Source organism: Thrips palmi, unplaced genomic scaffold (assembly GCF_012932325.1).
Source record: "Thrips palmi isolate BJ-2018 unplaced genomic scaffold, TpBJ-2018v1 HiC_scaffold_5, whole genome shotgun sequence".
NCBI classification, from domain to species: domain Eukaryota; kingdom Metazoa; phylum Arthropoda; class Insecta; order Thysanoptera; family Thripidae; genus Thrips; species Thrips palmi.
The window spans coordinates 16671285-16683685 of NW_023144632.1; the positions used below are offsets into that span (position 1 = coordinate 16671285).

A 12401-nucleotide genomic window follows, 5' to 3' on the forward strand; every position below is an offset into this window, starting at 1 on the left:
CAACCATGCCAACGTAACGTTTCACCCGGCTCGACCGCACAAATAATTTTTGGTTCAGATCTTTCAAGAGACTTCGAGAAGTTGAAACACCAAGATCTGTTCTCTTTTTAAAGTTAAATTCTCAGTATTTTCTTTTTCTTTCTGCTCAACAGCAGGTTGACCGGTGGTGAAGGAGCGATTTCGGTTGGTGGTTGTGGAGAGCCAAACCTCGCGACGTTTGTTAGGTTACGGTCTCCGGCAAGTTTCAAATGTAAACAAACAGATTACCATGAACAAAAAGAGGACGAAGGCAGAAATTCCTTATAAACGCTCGAAAAACGAATTGGTTAAGGCAACTCTTGGATCTTATTTGAAACGCCGTAATTATACTGTAAGTTATGTGTGTCATGTTATGCAGATTCTCTGTGACACGTACAGGTTAGGCGCATCATTTGGTTTCGGAGTGTCATAAATTACGATAATTCCGTGAAACCGTACTGAAATCCACTCTTTCTTCCTTTTTAATTCACTTTTTTTTTGCGACGCCACCGACAATGGTTTTATGGCGTGTCAGGTTGGATGGGAACCTGAAACCTGCATGATGTACTGTCTCTAAAACCAATTATGTTATTCTAAATCAATAGGATTTATAACTGTATGCTGTAGGTTTCCCCCATATATTTTTAAATTTTTAACTGATATTTGTACACAGTCTCATTTTAATGACAGTGCAATACCATAGTATAAAGCATACTGCCACACAGTGTATCCTCAATGTAACATTGTTGCTAATGTTTTAATGACTAAGATTTGTCCTGTTCCTTTATATTTGACCCTTTGTCCTTCTTTGCAGCTATCTGAAACAATAAAAAACTCAAATTGTGAAAACCACGTATTTCAAAATCACGACTTTGGGCAGAAACTAGAAATTCCTATTCTATTCAATAGGGAGCAGATTGCCCTTGCAACTGCCATAGACAATGATGTAACTAGGAATAACTCAATACTTTATAGCTGCATCAATAGTGATACTCTACAAGTAGATCAACAGTTTACCAAGTAAGATTCTTTGAAATAATCGGGGGAGTATTTTAAAGTTGTGATTTTTATCAAAGTTTGATGACAATTTTAGATATTTAATCACTTTTGCTTTCCAACAGTAGATTTAGCTTAACACACATTTGCTTATATTTTTTCTGACTTTACAGATTCAAAACATGGGTTAATGACTTAGCTGCCGCAGATTGTCGTTCGGAGTTAACATGCTTGATTATACCTTTATTTTGTCATATATATCTGGAGATGTTGCAAGGTGGCAATCGACAGTCTGCACCCAAGTTTCTTAAGCGATATCAACATTTATTAGCCTCTGAAAATTCTACGGTTGGGAGAATATCTGAAATTTTAGATGAATTATCTGTTGTAACTTGCACACAGGATATCAATACAAGGCCATTATTAAAGGCATTTCGGTATGTCACTGTTCATCTGTACTTGGTTTAAAAGTTTTCTGTTGTTCCTTTTTTCTATTTTTTTCATTTTTTGCAGCTCGTGTAAATACCACTGTCAATTATCCGCCAGAAGTTTGGCCTGCTTAAAGAAGTACCTAACTGTGCAGGGCCACGTAGTACTGTTCCAAGTGAGTTTCTCAAATCAATCCAAATGATATGTATAATGAGTTGAAACAGAACTGACTCTTTTAAAGAGATTTGGCCACAGAAGACATACTCACAAACCTAGCATTAAATGTCACTTGAAAAGGATTTACCTTAGGGTACTCCACTGATGGTACATGCTGCATAAATGCCTTATCCTGTTACTTCTTGCTTTTTCAGGCTCTCCAGACATGGTTCGAACTTGAGGTACCAACAACATCAACCATGGTTACTCGATTAGAGGAGGATGATGATAAGACTGACTTAAGAGACCAGAAGAACTTCAAGATGGATAATATTTTTACCACTTCCAAACGGAATTTTCCAGTGAGATTTTGTTGGATCATATAGGCATTTTGTTGTGGATTATCTATTTTAAATCTAAAATTGTAGCTAAAAAAAAATAGTTTGTAACTCTTATTTATGTTTACATTTTCCAATTTTCTACTTTATACTATGAATTTCAAATATTTCTAGAACTATCCACATCAAAATTTCAAACCTCCTCTTTGATTTTTGCTCAGTTGTGATTTGACATACTAACTGGTGTCTTTTTAATTGAAGATGAAAAATGGTCCGATTACCCCAGATGAACAACTATGCCAACTGCAAGAAGCTGTGCGATTGTTGGAAGACGAACCCACAAAAGTTATCCCAATAATGTTGTACACTATTGTCAACACAGACTTAAAGTAAGTTCAATTCAGGTATTGCTGATGTAATTTGTTTTACAATGCCTTACTCATTCCATTGCTCCTTAAAAAAAGTGTTACATGTGCAAGACTGTCACAGTCTCAAAGAGTGTTAGTTGCTGGGTGCATGTCATCAGAAGTAAGAGTTTACCCAATACCTGGAAGTCGAAGTCTTGGATATGAGTGTCCCATAATTAACAATCCCACTGCACACATCAATATTGCCTGTAATAAAGTCTTACCTCCTCGGAAAATCCAGCAAATTGGGTAAGTAGTAACTCCTTGCTTTATTGCTCATTCTAGTCAGTTTTCTTTCATTGCGATTGTATATCAGGAATTTCCTTTGTAATTGTAGATTTGAGGACTCAAATTATGAACCTTTGCGAGGCCATAGTGATATTGTACATGACGTGGCTTTTGTGCCTGAAGCAGATACTGTTATATCTGTGTCTGCTGATTGCACCATGAGAGCATGGGATATGCAGGACTTCTCAAATGCAGCCATATACAGGTAGCCTTGAATACCCAATGCAACTTTCTTTTAATGTTTTGTTCTCTGATATAAGTTTTGTCATTACTGTACTATTTATGTTCTGTTACAGGGGACATAATTACCCTATTTACAGTGTAGATGTAAGTGCCTGGAGTGTGTACTTAGCGACCGCCTCTCATGATCGGACAGCTCGACTTTGGTCTCTAGATAGGACATTTTGCTTGCGTATATTTGCTGGACATCAACAGGAAGTAAATGTAAGTTTTTATCACTGTAGGTGAACAATATGGTATTAGTAGAGTTAATGTTAAAATTACACAAAAAAAATAATTAAAATTTAATTGGAGTTTTTCAATTTTTAGGTTGTGAAGTTCCACCCAAATGGAAGCTACTTAGCAACTGCCTCAGCAGATAAGACTGTTAGACTGTGGTCCATTGTTGATGGGAAAATGGTGAGGGTGTTTCCAGGTCACAAGGGAAGTGTGCACGCCTTGGCATTCAGTGATAATGGAAAGTACATTGCCTCTGCTGGTAAGTTTTTCTGTTAGCTGGTTTTTTCTTATTAAATTTTTAAAAAATGTTTTAATTATTTTTTATGTGTTATGTTTGATTATTATTATCTTTACTTCCCTTACAGGAGATGATAAAAGGGTAAAAATATGGGATCTTGCAGAAGGAACTGTGGTTGCTGACTTAAAAGGGCATTCAGATTCTGTAGTGGGATTACATTGGGTTCCTGGCTGTGATGGTATTGCCTCATTTAGTACTGATGGAGTAGTCCGAACTTGGGGGTTGAATACAACATTAGGGTAGGCCTTTTTTGCTTAATAATATCCAATGACTCTGTGTATGCCCTTAAGGGACTCGGACTAAAACCAGCATCTTTATTTCTGATTTCAGAACTGACTCATACAGCAATGATGTCCTTGAGTGTGATACTGGCTGCTCTCACCTGCTCAATCTTCAATATAGTCAACGCAACAGTGTAACATGCATAGGTTGTCTTTGAAAATCTTCTATTTGAGTGTTTTCTCTTGTTACCAAAGGTTAGACTGGAGTGAAAATAATGTGAAATAAAATGTGTGCAATAAAAAGTGAGCGAAGGAAGGAAAAATATCAAAGAAATAACTACTATTAGGTTTCGCTTCCTCGGATTAATTTATTTGTGATAACACCAAATACTTGGGAAGTTCAAAATTAGTTTCAAATACTGTTGTAGGCAATATCAGGGTCAAACACTTTATTGTTTTGTTTAAAAATAGTACGACCACCAACCTAACTATCCTCTGTTAAAATGTTTCATTCCAGCCTAATCTTTGCTCCATAAAACTGTTCTGCTTTCACCATTAAACATTGGCTTTATTTATTTTGTATGCCAATTTTAAATGTCTATCACAGTTGATTGTGGATTTCCACATTAGATTTTTGTTCCTTGGTACATGACAATGAAGTATTAGTTGTAAGGTAAAGGATTGTTCCACTCTTAACTTTGTAAGGTAACGAATTGTTCCACACTTAGGTTTGTAAGGTGACGAATTGTTCCACACTTATGTTTGCAAGGTAAAGAATTGTTCCACACTAAAGTTCAGTAGCAGAACCAAACTTTACAGCAGTAACAGTGTCAAATGCTACTTAAAATGTGATTTGGTCAATTACGCAGTTTGTTCGTTGTATTACCTGCACTTCCCTGTAGTGCCAGGACTCTGTGATATCTTTGTCAAGTGGACTGTTACTCCGTTACAGTTGTAAATTTAAAGATGCACTGCCTAAAAACTAAGTTGGGTATAATCAAAAGAGCAATGTTTTACTTGTAACTATGTGATGAAGTAGCTTTTGGGGGCTTTTGCTCACTACTTTTGAAGATTGTTTACTTCCTTTTGCATTTTCAACTGACTAGTGTGTACATGGTGATACTACTGTATTTTGTATGCATGCAAGAAACTCATATTCTTATAATATGTATATGTTATGGTGCAAGAACCTTTCCAGCTAATATCTAACTTCTACAGTGAGGGGTCACAACTGCCAATTGATACGGAGAAAAGCAAATGATGAACATTCGCGACGCGAAGGTTGCATGGCGCCCGGCCGTTTCGGTTCCACTAGGCGAATGATACGGACCGGTCGCCATCAGCACGCTGCGTGTGTCCGGACTACATTAATTCATTCGCCTTTTGTTTGTTTCGGCTGGTGATTGTCGTATTTCAATGCTGGTCTTTCACAATAACATAAATCCTCTTTTTAAAAAAAGTATTTTTGTATCTCCCCTAGATCTTTATTAACTAATTTTCCACAATTTGTGGTGCTGATTTCAAGAGTATTTCAATTACATGCTATTTATTCATCCTCTATGGATTGTGATGTTTTGAGTATGAGCAATATTTACTTACTAATTGAATTGATTTCAAAATCTAGTTGTGCTAGCTTGTGCAAGTAGCCCACCCATGGGGCCAAATTAGGAAAAAAAGCTGACAAAGAATTTTGTTTAACTTCTAAGTGGTTGTTTATTTTCCATAGTTGCAATCTCATCAATAAAATTACAAAAATAAGTTCATTATAACTGATATTTAACAAGAAACTAAATACCAAACAGGTAAAACTAAGTAACAATATTAAAATCTGTTGGTTGTTTAAGTACATGGCTTTCTTTTCCCCAAAAAAACTCCTAAATGTAGCTGCACATTGTCACTACTTGCAAGGATCTTAACATCATAAACAGCTTCAAAAATACTGTAAATGAAAGCAACTGAGAGTAAGAGAGTATATATAGATCTTGAATAACTAAATTAATTATAATTGGGAACTTCTTCAAATGGTCGAAATGGAAACAAAATAATATCTTTAGAGTATAATCACAGGCAACAAGTCTTCAGGCTTCAAATTCAGCAACAGAATCACAACAGAATTTTGTCTAGATTAAAAGATACTGACAAAACACAACACCATAGTTGCCACTGTACCCGATTATCACAAAAATGTTTGTTGTCTAATTATCTAACAAAACGAGATTCATGATAACACATCATTGCCGTAAGGGTACGTTGGGGATGAAAAGTACACCCCACTGTGACCTACTGCAGGGATCTCAACATCCATTTGACAGGGATTTCACACTCAGATTTTTTTGGTTGAAGTAACTGGGATGGTTCCAGTCAAGACATCAGCTCCACAAGGATGAGCTTTTCTTACACTGAACTTTTCTTCCCCAACATACCCCTATTAACAAAAGTCAGGAATCTTTACTAACCAACATGCAGATATGATTATTTGCAGACAACAATTGATAAACACAAGGCCAAATTGTAATTAAAGATATATCAACCATTAGCCACCAGTGCAGTCTACTGTCTGAATGTCACAATTTCAATGTTATAAAATTCCCAGTCTTCATAGGTTTTATAGCTATGCTAATAGTAAAGCAGCAAATGAGACCAATAATATTAAAGTTATGATAGAATAAAAGGGCATAAAAAGAAAATTGTCAAAAATTTGATTGCAAGATAGAGGTACAGCATGGAAATCATAAATGAATAGAAAAAGAGACATGAAAAGATAGTGCTCCAAACACAGTTCATATTTTAAAGAAAAACCTGAAGCATAATAAAGAAAACTATCAATAAAGCACATAAACAAAGTGAAGAAGACCTGTGTAGACAATGGTAACGTATCATTGCACAAACTACCGGTATGTTCATTTCTTGCGAAAGAGACTGGGCAAACCAGGTTGATTCCCTAAGTTCTTAGGCTGAAACATTTTGCTCATCCGCTGCCTCATGTCCTCCACGCCTTGGTTCATATTTGCTGTTGCTGATGCTAGTCCACGACTGGAGCGCCTGTAAGAAACGGTTGAACGGCTCATGCGTGAATCTGAGTCTCATTGAGGGCAAAACAAAGTAAACTTACCTTTCTTCTTGCCGAGTCGTCGGTGCATCAGATCTTGACTCAACTTCTCGCATCATGGCCAAGATTGTTTCTCTATGAACTGGTTGCAGCTGTTGGCTTATTTGTTCAAGATAACTAGAACAAAAAAGTGTCATTAGGATTCTAAAAGTTGCAGAGGCAATAAGAATGCCAGGATACCAAACAATTCTGTCTTTTACCGCAAACCAGGAAGCACAGCACTGCTTAGGACTGATGCTGGAAGTGGAACATACACAGCTGCAGAGAAAGCCTCCGTCAGGGCAACCGCTAAATCCAACCGGCGAGTTAGATTCTGTAGTTGCGAGGCATATGCAGCTAAGCCTGCGAGCTGTGGCATTATAACTGCAAATGTAAGCAAAAGTACATATTGTAATGTGCATGAAAAAACACAAAAGATAAACACAAAAGAGAACTTAGCTTTACCATCTTCTCTAAATTGGGCGTCACAAGAAGAGACCACCTGACCAAGTGTGGTGACCAATTGTAGCATCAGTGCATGGCTGTCTTTAGTAGCAGGATCAGATAACACACTCTGGAGTTGGAAACAAACTTTCTCTTTCACCTAAAATCAGATAATTTGAGACAATATAATTGAAGCCCTAAACTGGCAGTTAAGTAGGTTCCACTAGTGGAAAAAAGGATGCTTCACTAACTTCCTTAGTAGTAGTGCTTAGGATAAGTTTTCCAAATGTAGGAACTGCAGCTGTTTTGACTGATCTGCAAACAAAAACACCAAACAGTTTTTAATAAAAAACCTTCTTTGCAACACAAAAAAAAAAAAAAACTACAGTGACACATACACATCAGGGTCACTGGCTAATGTGACCAAAGCAGGGGCAACTCTCGCTGAAATCAAGGCTTCTGGTATGGTTCCAATTACAGCCGAAAAAAGAGAAGCCGTTGCACACCGCACTGGGGCACGCTGGGAAACAACACCTTAAACAAAGACCAAAGGAAACCTAGTGATTGTATGTTCTTTATTTTCTAAGGCCCTGCAAGAATAGAAATGTTTCTTGCACCTTCCCATAAAGTTGCCAACACTGCCTCAGTGACAGTGTCCTTGTTGGCACAACACAAGACAGATACTGCAGCCTGCAGAGCATCAATGGGACCACTTCCAAATCTATCAGGGGTATTAGCTGAGCAAAGAGGCAGTGCCATCAAAAATCTTCGCAGTGTGTTTCGGAGGTCATCTATTTCGGTTTCCGACTGTAACACCACATAAATACATGTAAATACAATATAAAGCACACCAGGTAAAGATAAGATTAAAACTTAATTAATGTCTACTTTGAAAATTACCTGACCAGTTGAAAGGACACCACCAAGGTACACTGCGAGGATAGAAAGAGAAGGCCAACAGGATTTTGCAGCAGATCCTGATAATTCAACTAAGGTCTGCTCGATTTCTTGGAGCTTACTCTCAAATGCTGGCTTTATCTGCAACATCATAATATAATTGTATGGGTAAACAAGACTGAATTCAATTTAAAGCTACAAAAACATTTTTAAAAAATGTTGTTTTATACCAGTTTAGAAACGACTAATGGTCCAAATCCTGCACATAAATAGCGGAAGAAGGACACAAGGGCACACAAGAGGTCATCTTGAGAAACAGTGACATGGTTTAGAATGTCAATAAGAACTGGAAGCCTGCAGGAAGATTACAATTAGTGGAAAGAGATAAATTAATTATTGTTAATTTTAAATAGCTGAAAACGTAACTCACATATTGTCAGATATCCAGCATAATTCAGGCCAATAATGTGAAGCATCCAGGTCAATTAAGAAGGCATCAAATGCTGCAATTATCTGTCCAACAGTAGTACTTCCACAGTGAAATACAACCGGATTTGAAAGACCACGACACAGCTCAGAAAAACCAATTCCTAAATAAAAACATAGATTGAAAGACATTAAAAAAGAAACACAAACAATTGATGAGGGATCCATAATGAATCAGTTGGTTTTGTTGTTGTCAAGGGACTCACTCGATTGAGGTGCCAAGAGATCAGAAGAGATCCTGGCAGTGACTGGCTGAACATTGGCTACGCATAACACAAGGAAAGGCAGGCCAGCAGTCATGACTGTAGTAATGTTTAAAGCTGCCAGTGAAGCTTGACTTCCGCTGCTTGGAACCATTGAAGGACTACGAGGTGATTCTGCCTGTTTGGCCTGAAGGAGTAACAAACAAGTGTACATGTAATTTATGAAGGAACAAAAAGCTTACACAGGATGCATACACAAGTGGATTGCAAGTGCAATTGCAGGTGGAATTACAGACCTGCACATGTAATGAGAGTTGATTGAGTAATTTTGTCAAGAGGCTTGACTGAAGACAGTTGGTGGAAAGAGCCCATTGAGCCACCACAGGAAGCAAAGTTTGAGTGACACAATTGATTACGATGGGTGAAGGGTCAGTTAAACAGGCTATGACAAGATCTTCACACTAAACAGCAAAACAAAATAAAAAATTGTCAAAAACAAAACGTTTTGCATTATAATTGAAACATGTAGATCATAGCTTATTCCTAGAAAAGGCACCTGAGCATATTTATCACAGACTGGACTCATGGCAGCAATTAAAGCAGCTGATCGAACAACAGCAGCCCGGACCATCTCTTCACGGTCCTCTGAGAGCATTTGTTGTAGGATGGATAGCATAAGAGAGTTTCTCATTGCACCCTGCCAAGAAAAGGATAAAATAGGATGGGATAAAATTTAAATCAACATAAATACAACTTAGGAACAAAACTAGACCAAAATATTTTATAATCAGTTTATATACTAACAGTCACAAACGGAGCCAACACTCCACAAGCTTCAGCGACAAGAAGTCTGCGCTCCACATATTTGTGATTGATTTGCTCCCAACATTGAGGCAAAACCTCATTTTCTACAAGTCCACATTCCATCCCTTGAGCAACATATATTAAACCTGCAAACACATGCAAAATTATTATCCCCAACCCTTACAAGGTGATTGTTTGCTTTTCTTTAATTTCCAAGAAATACCAGTCAAAATGAGACGCCGTTCCTCCTCATCTGGTCTCTTCTTAAGGTTAAAAAGTTGGTGCAAAAGGCCATCTCTTTCTTTGCCATCAGGATGAAGCCGCACTAATGTTACCAGCAATGGAATCACTTCCTAAAAGCATACAGCAAATTATCACAAACTTTGGTAAAGTAATAGAAAGAAACATATAGAAACACACAAACCTCTCGTCTATTCAAAATGACACAGGGTAGAAGTTTCACAAGTGTCTTAGACAAAATATGTACAAGTTTGTCAGTAAGACCATCTGTTGGCCCTGAGAGTTCCCCAACCTTTGAAAGAGCCTCTGACAAATGTTGGTGACTCTCAGGTAATTGTTGGGTGTTTATAGTGCATATGGACAAAACTTCCTTACAAAGAGCTGTAGACAGAGGTCTGGAAAGACAGTCAGGTAAAACACCAAGAAAAGCAATTGGATAAACAATAAGCCACAGCATATAATGCTCCATAGCATTATTCCATGAAGTAAAATCACCTTTCAAAGTCCTGATAAAATGTATCTAGATTTACAGATGAAGGCACATTTTTTGCTCTGGTCTGTGGAGCACTTTGGCTAGATCCAACCGAAGTCCATTCCGCATCAGCCGAAATACGGTCTTCATCTTCCGTTACAAGGCCTCTAGTGTCACTTGCACCCCACGCCGATCCCGAGCCCGAGCCCGAGCCTGACTGGGAGTCTGACCTTGTTACCTTCACAGGGTCGGGAGTGGACATAGTGACAGAAGCCCAGTCAATGTCAGCCGATATCTGATCTTCTTCAGCAGTAGTATGTTGTAAATCTGATTGGTTTCATACAAACAGTTATTCAGATGATTTGGAAAAGTATCATCAATATTATCATTCAAATAATTGATATACAAGGTACAGTATATACCTCTCAGGTCCATTGGGGCCACAGCAGTCCAGCCATCACCATCCTCTTCATCTCGATTAAAACTTTCCTTACTGGTCTTTGCTGCTTCTTTTACATGCTCCCCAGAATGGTTGGCATCATTGCTTAGCCTATAAAGGAAAATATTAAAATGTGATACAAATGTAAGCCAACAACAACTTGGAGTCCTTTACTCACCGTTCAAGCGACCATAGTTTATTCTGAAGTTCCTGTTTCTCTCTCTCTAAACTTTCATTCTGTCCTTGCAATCCACAAACTTCATTTCTCTGTCAAATTATAAGGAAATTGGTTACAAGAGAAGCATGTAAGTACACAGTTGTATATGTAAGGATTCTAACCAGTTTTTCTATTGCAGTAATATCTACGGTCTGCACATCCTCTTCAGCAGCATCATCTGTTTGACATTCTGCATCAATGTGAGGAGCTTTCAAGTGACCAGTCTGCCTCATGTAATCACGATATAACTGAAGCAGCTCTGCAGGTTTGGGAATATTAAGACCAACATCATCCCAATCCTCAAAGTCCTGAAGCACAAATACGATAAATGTTGAGCTTCCAAAGTTTTAGGGATTATCAACAATATTGAACGGACCCCAACAATACCTGGTTTTCATTTTCATCAGCAAAAGTAATTGATGTCAGTTTATAGTCATGCAACATTAGATACTCATTAATGAGAAAATTGAGAGCTCGCTGCTCATGAGGTTTGACTGGTTCGCTGCCAAACGGTTTAACAGCAACCCCTTCGGGTGTTGGAGTCTCAGATTCTTCAGGCAACATTCAAAATTAATCTTAGTAAAATAATGATTTTTAAAAATGTGCAAAGAGAAAAGGAATACTCACCAGTGGCAACAGTCAAGTTAGCTCTTAAAGCACATATTGTCTCCTTTGCCTTTCGCAGTTCAAATTCAAGAACTGCTACCCTTTCATCAACTCCTCTTTCACCATCTTCTGAAAACCTCGTTAAATCTAACGAATCAAGAGTAGCTTGACTAAGTGAGCGTGCTGTAAAGAATCGAAATACATTATTCTGTGACAGTCCATGGAGCAAACAACAAAGACTTCTTCGTAGTACGAGTAAAGGGTACTTACGGATGGATGGGGAGCAAATATCTGGTTTAGCTATAGTATGCTGTTCGAAATTGCCAGGATTTGAAAAGAAGACTCGCAATTTGGGAAGCTCCTTCCCAGCTTCAACAAGTTCAGCATGAAGTTCTAAGGCAGTCAGGAGAAGGTTGTCATTCAAAAGTTTAGTAGCTATGTCATGGTAACTAAGATCACGAGTGTCACATGACGATTGCTCGTATTTCACATCACATTCTTCCTCTGCTTCATAGGGATTCAAGGAAGTTTGGTTCGAATCCATTACGTCAATAGCATTACATTAAGTCATTATCAAAAACTCTAGTTTCTGCTCATTGTCTTCTTAACCTCTCCATGTGTCAAAATAAACGTCACACACGAACACACAACCGAGCTGCTGATTCATATTCACGTACGAATACGAGGTGGCAGGCTTGAGGCTAGGCAGGGGAAGTCCCTGGGAAGCCGAGAAATTCTTCATATCGTTCTGCCTCAGTCAGAAGCGCAGACGACAGAGGATTCTAAGCCAGAGATGTATTTATCTCTGTCTCGGCAGCCAGCAGCCGCCAGCTAGACACTTCCTAGTTTTTAGTTCCCCAAACGGGAACGGAAGCGGAAACCACGTGTGCCCTCG

The 12401-nt window shown here is 38.2% G+C and overlaps 2 protein-coding genes across 2 annotated transcripts; one reads left to right on the forward strand and one right to left on the reverse strand.

Moving 5' to 3' along the window:
• The first annotated feature begins 169 nt into the window (after nt 1-169).
• LOC117650476 (TAF5-like RNA polymerase II p300/CBP-associated factor-associated factor 65 kDa subunit 5L) lies at nt 170-4777 on the forward strand. The gene is made up of 12 exons (XM_034393934.1): nt 170-370; nt 833-1038; nt 1188-1451; nt 1528-1618; nt 1815-1961; nt 2199-2326; nt 2402-2593; nt 2682-2837; nt 2929-3076; nt 3182-3350; nt 3457-3628; nt 3720-4777. The coding sequence occupies exons 1-12, from the start codon at nt 269-271 to the stop codon at nt 3826-3828; spliced, it is 1884 nt and encodes a 627-aa protein (XP_034249825.1). The 5' UTR covers nt 170-268; the 3' UTR covers nt 3829-4777.
• A 521-nt stretch (nt 4778-5298) lies between these two features.
• LOC117650475 (RAB11-binding protein RELCH homolog) lies at nt 5299-12235 on the reverse strand. The gene is made up of 23 exons (XM_034393933.1): nt 11777-12235; nt 11528-11689; nt 11288-11451; nt 11023-11208; nt 10862-10950; nt 10667-10794; nt 10268-10571; nt 9957-10167; nt 9756-9885; nt 9533-9678; nt 9285-9425; nt 9025-9189; nt 8732-8915; nt 8470-8629; nt 8270-8393; nt 8043-8180; nt 7760-7949; nt 7541-7676; nt 7394-7457; nt 7164-7302; nt 6920-7082; nt 6723-6836; nt 5299-6652 (listed from the first exon to the last, which is right to left on the reverse strand). Exons 1-23 carry the CDS (start codon nt 12048-12050, stop codon nt 6511-6513), a joined length of 3654 nt encoding a protein of 1217 aa, XP_034249824.1. The 5' UTR covers nt 12051-12235; the 3' UTR covers nt 5299-6510.
• Between the last annotated feature and the right edge of the window lie 166 nt (nt 12236-12401).